The sequence below is a fragment of the Centruroides vittatus genome, unplaced genomic scaffold (genome assembly GCF_030686945.1).
Source record: "Centruroides vittatus isolate TY-2023 unplaced genomic scaffold, ASM3068694v2 contig_150, whole genome shotgun sequence".
In the NCBI taxonomy this organism is placed as follows: domain Eukaryota; kingdom Metazoa; phylum Arthropoda; class Arachnida; order Scorpiones; family Buthidae; genus Centruroides; species Centruroides vittatus.
In genome coordinates this window covers 3,555,276-3,561,372 of record NW_027120928.1, presented here as the reverse complement: position 1 = coordinate 3,561,372, position 6,097 = coordinate 3,555,276, and the positions used below count along the sequence as shown (strand labels likewise).

At 30.1% G+C, this 6,097-nt stretch overlaps 1 protein-coding gene across 1 annotated transcript in view; it reads left to right on the top strand.

The window, feature by feature from the left end:
• Window positions 1–283: 283 nt before the first annotated feature.
• The window catches only part of LOC136968664 (endoplasmic reticulum magnesium-transporting P-type ATPase-like), a 28,190-nt gene continuing 22,376 nt past the window's right edge, over window positions 284–6,097 (top strand). The window contains exons 1-2 of the mRNA XM_067262665.1: window positions 284–590; window positions 5,102–5,310. Of these exons, the coding sequence (XP_067118766.1) occupies window positions 381–590; window positions 5,102–5,310 (419 nt within the window). The 5' untranslated portion in view covers window positions 284–380. The remainder of the gene's footprint in view (window positions 591–5,101; window positions 5,311–6,097) is intronic.

Genomic DNA, 6,097 nt, shown 5'->3' with positions numbered 1-6,097 from the left:
GTTGTTTTAGTCTCAGCTCTTATCTGAAAATTTTACTTCATAAATGAAGTAGAAGATTTAATCAACACTAAACTTTTATGTTGACACATAAATATCTTGGACTAGTTTATTACACACTTAATAAAATTTTACTCATAATTATAATTTTAATTTTAATGTAATTTTAATAAATATTTACTATCCTTATTTAGAGAGTTAAATACCTAAATATTGTCATTATTTAAATAATAATAATAATTTAATTTTCTCATTAGCTATAAATTAGTTAGAATAGTGAAATAAACAATTTTATTGTAAACAAATATTACATTATACATTATATTTATTTATTTGTTTTGCATTAATTATATTATTTTTAAATATATAAATATAGGGATCAAATGTTACCACAGTGCATATCAGATCATTCTCCCCGATTAATTAGTAGTGATGTGACTAATAAAAAGCTGTTGACTCTTGATATGTCTCATCAGTTGGAAGATAAATATTCTCTTGAAGATGAACCTGAAGGAAATCTTTCACATTCTCCAAGTCATGTGACAGAAAGTACTGAACAAAGTGCACCAGTAACATTTGATATGTCTAATAGAGTAAGTTTTTCATTTTAGACTTTAACAAAACAAATAAAAATTCTCAATCAATATCTTGCATGATTAACATGAATATTTCTTTAAAAACTTATTGCTATTAGCATTTAAATCACATTTAAATGATGTTAATATATAAAATAAAAATGGTATGTACAAAAGATATGATAAAAATATATAAAATGTATAAAATAAAGCATGCAATGTACTATATTTACTCTGGTATAAGACAATCTCGCTTATAGGATATGGTATGACTTTAGACATCAAAATAAAGAAAATTAGATTTTTTAATACAATTCTAATTTTATTTCGTTTAATCACAAATAAAATATTATCAAATGCATGTATTAAGGCAAACAACCACGTTTGCCTTGAATACATGATGAATGGAAAACAAAACTAAAACATCATAATGCACATAACTAGAAAAAGTTTATTTTTAATGATTCAGAATGTGGCTAATATTTGTTAAAAATAACAATTTACCTAATATAAAATAATTATATTTATAATCATTGCTAAGTGACTCGTCATTAATGTTTTTATAAATAACTAGAAACTATTTTCTGCCAATGAATGTGATGCAACGTGGTTTTTAATTAATGGACGGAGGATTAAACCAATAAAGAAAGGAAAGTGTGTCTTAATTTGTTTACGGTAGGTGCCAACTTACGATAAACGGACTGTAGACCTATAATGATGGCGTGAAGTATACACGGTTCACAGAAATTATTTCAAAACACAAAGAATCCTTCTCTCGTGCATATAGGACTACCTAGGTTTTTGAAGCAGTGACGAATGTATAAAAACCTCGTCTTATATGCTAGTAAATACGGTATATATTTTTAAAATAAATTAGTATGAAAAAATGTAATTTTTATTGTATTGGGTTATAACATAAGTTTGTAGTGTTTTTATGCTAATTTTTTATTTTCAACCAAAAAACAACCACAAATTATACAGACCACATATTCTCTCTGACTATTCATAACATTCCTAACTTTTTGGCAGTTTTTCTTATCTTTCTGCAGTAGAACTGAAATGATTGGAGGCAAAGAATCCCAATGTTTGAACACTCCATCATTGCCAACAGAAAGGCAAAAAGCATTTTTTTCCTTTCTGTGTCAAAATTTCTAATTTTCTCCACTTGACATTCCAAACTTCTAACCTCAAAAATAAACAAGTATACAAATTAGTGAATGTGAATGTTTAGTAGGAGGATTATGACAACAGTGAATTATGTCAGAATGTGCCATAAAGAGAAGTTATATATGTTGGTGTTGATGACTACAAAACTGCTATGGCCATACATTAAAATCCAATATACTTTATATAAAATCATTTGATATTTAACCCTGTACAAATAATTCATTAGTTTTTGTATATTATAAGTATTACAATTAATACTTTTATTGAGGCAGAGCATTAGCAAAGCCTCTTCTATGTGGCTTACAATATTGTGTTCAATCCCAAAATTTGATCAATCAATTTTGATTAAACTTTGCCATTTTCTATTTATTGAAATGAGGAATCCAAAAATCTTATAAAAAATGGGGATCCATGACTTTATTTTTGAGATACAACGTCATAGCACAACTATGCATGGCAAAGTAATATCACACAAATCATGCAACTTTATCAGGCAATATCTCAAAGTCACTAGCACATTTTCTATGGTCTTATACACTGGTGGACAAAATTGAAGGATGAAGAAGAAATGGGCGTGTAAATGAAAAACTACGTGTGGTTGTGGACCAAGAGGAAAACAATAGTATTGATAGCATATTCAACATGATTTAATATAATAATTATGTTCAAAGGAAGTACACAGGATGTCAGAAGAGGGTGTTTTTGTAAAAGGTGTATATTGTACAAAGAATGCACAATACTTACTATAAACAATCCTGAGCATCATGTTGGGGATATGGCCACCATGAAGTGTGACGCAACTTTGTACGTGACACGGCATACTCAGAACGACATGATTCGGGAGCTGTTGAGGCAAGTTATCCCACTCCTCTTTCACTGCATGGATGAAAGTTTCCTTGTTTGTCGATGGTTATTGTCGACCAGCAATACATCTCTCTAAGGCATCCCATACATTTTCAATCAGATTCAGGTCAGGAGAAAGGGCTGGCCAGACTATGCAATGAATATCTTGCTGTCAAGACCCTCCTCTACAGCCTGTCTGTGATGACAAGGTGCGTTATCATCCATAAAATGAAACTTTTCCCCGACAGCACCTCAGAAAATCAAACATGTGGGAGCAGAACTTCATCAATGTACCGTTGGCCAGTCTTGGTCCCTTGGTCAAGCACATATTGGTCCATACAGTCATTGACCATGATACTGCAAGTCAGATATCGATCCCTTTACTGAATATTTTCAGGATGATAATCACTGCCAACTTCACACCATATCAGTTGCCATCTAGAATCAGATGATAAACTGAATCTACTCTCATCTGAGAAGAGCATGGTAGCTCAGTCATCATTAGTCCAATTGCAGTGCAGATGGTACCATTGCAAATGGGTGCTTTGGTGAACTTTCGAAAGTGGGACACACACAACAGGTCATCAGACCTATAGTCCTTTCTTTTGCAAATGTCTTGCAACAGTTTTATGGATATCTTAGTTCTTGTGGCTGCCTGTAAATGACTTGCCAGTTCACCAGTTGTGCTGCGTCAGTTCCTTTTCGCTGAAAGAACAATATATTTATCTTCTTGGAGCGTTGCACTGCTAGGACGATCTCCCCCTTGTGCCTGCTGCACATTCCACTCGTTTGAAATGCTGCTCAAAGTCTAGAAATGATACTGTACGTGATGTTAACTTCTAGGACAACATGTATTATTTGCAGCCCTTTTTCTAGCTTCCTGATTATTCTTCCACAAGTAAAATTATCTAAATGGTGCCTGGAAGACATGTCCAGAATTTCACTATTGTAACTTCACTCCTTCCCATTCAAATTTCACATCCAACAAGAACTGACTGCACACCAGATTGCCTGAAATTTCTTATCTGTGCTATTATGTGACTGACACATGCAGAACTCAAACATTTGGATAAGTTTTACATAACAGAGTGCATCACAATTTCATGCATATTTCAACAGTCTGCTGCAGTTCAGTTTCTAACTGTAATTGTCGAAAATAGCATCCGTCCTTAAATTTTGTCCACCAGTATAGAATTGAGTTCATTCTCTAAATTTGATGGGCTGATTTTGATGAAATTTTGCCATTTTTTATTAATTGCGATAAGGAATCCAAAAATGTAATGAGGGTCCATTTAAATGTAAAATATAGGGGTCCATGACTTTGTTTTTGATATTCAGTGAAGTCAAAGTGACAACGTCTGTGTTCCCGGACATGATTGAGAATTATTGTGAAATTGTGCCTCCGTGATTGTGAAATTGGACTGTCATCTGGAGCGAACGACGGACGAATAAACGGAAACAGAGTAATTCTTATTAAGCGTTGTTTTATATATTTATTTATACAATTAAATGTATTACCGTCGGCCATGTTTTTTATATTTTATATTTTTTACTTATGATTGAGAATGCCTAACAGAATTTAGGGGAAAAAATAAAAACAGCATTGCATGCATGCACCTAACAGAAAATAGGTGTGAAAAACAAACAAAATACAAGAACAAAGCAATTGATGATGATTGCTTTGTTCTTGGATCACCTCTCCATGTCAGCAAGTGCAAGGATTACCTCTCCTGTGCCTGGCAGGTACAAGCAGTCATGAAGATGATGGAGCAGAGGGTAACATGCCTAGAGCACCAAGATAATGGGGGTACATAACAAAATTCCAAAATTGTTACATTCATAGAAAACTGACACATGAATGTGAAATGTAATATGCAGTATATTAATAAAAAGAGATTTTATAATTGTTAAATTTGTACAGACTAATGTCCTAGTTTGTCTACATAAATAAATTATATTTGTGAATTGATTTAAATTTATATTTTTTAAAATTGTTATAAAATTTTTGAATCTTATAAAACAAAACAACCAATAAATGTAGAAAAATGTTTTTGTATTATCTATATTATCAGTACATATTAAAGACTAACCCAAATTCAAGTTAATATAGATAAATTATTTATTAAATGCAAATAGTTTAAATAAACCACCTTTTTTATGGATATCCAAGTAATAGTTTTTATGCTACTCTACAATAAATACAATATTTTTATTGCAAGAAGCTAATAACTTATACCATTTCCTTCCACACTGCAGAATAGGGAGAAAAACCTTAAGATATAAAAATGGGGAAAAAGATTTCCCTAGGCAGTGAAGCAACTGACGTCTTCATTAGAAAAATAAATTCCTGTTTAATTACGATAGTTTCATGTTTATTACTATTCTAAAATTAAATAAATTCAAAATTTACTTTATGTACAGATGATTATGTAATGAAAGTAAAGTTGAAATTTTTTTACAAATGGTGTAATTTTTTAATTTAAAAATATTTATATAAAACTTTGTTATTATTTTGATAGGCTAAACTTCCAAAAGGCATTGAAAATATTAGACCACATATAAAAAATGTAGATAATGTTCCACTTTTGGTATCACTTTTTACTGATTGCACTCCCAAAACAACCAAAGAAATGATTTGTATCATGCAAGAAAATGGTGAAGTTGTGTGTTGTATGGGTAGCTCAGCTAATTGTAGTAATATAGCAGTTTTTCTTCAAGCTGATGCAAGGTAAAAATTTGTTTTCATTTTAATTAAATACTTTTAAAAATACAGTATTTTAAATTACAAATTAGTGATCATCATTAATTTCATTTATTATTAATATTTTTAATATTTTAATGTTTTCAATATTTTAAAAATTCAAAAGTTGTGTTAATATATTTAAAGAGCTCTATAATGTAGACTTTATTAAACTGAATATAATTAAGTGTATTTTTTAACTGTAGAACTCTAAAATAGCAGAAAATTATGTATTTCTTTATATCTATTAGTTTTAAAAATAAAAACTAATAATATATATAATAATAAAAATATCCCTAGTTATATCAATTATGTATATATTAATTTATCAATAAATTAAAAATAAATATACCATTTTAATTTTGATTAAACAATTATTCTTAAGTTTTAGCTTTTTTTAGACAATTTTTTTCCAATAATAAAATATGTATTCCATTATTTGTCTGTCCACATATCAGTGCTTTTTAGAACACGCTAAGATTAACTTATATGTTGATAAGCTCTAAGTTCCTTTAACATGTATTGATTTTTCTTTTCCTATTTTTTTGGGGATACTATAGATTACCATCTATGGAATTTCGGGACTTTGAGTATATATCTGAACTGAGGGGACCGAGTCGAGTTCAATGATACCTTACTTTTGGAGACGAAAAATAAGAAAGTTATCGTAGTTTTTAAGCTTTCATACTTTTTTAATGCTTTCATGCAGACAGCATCATAGTTGCTAGTGCTGCCATCTCACAGTAAATTCTGCAAACAAATTTTAAAAAAAGCA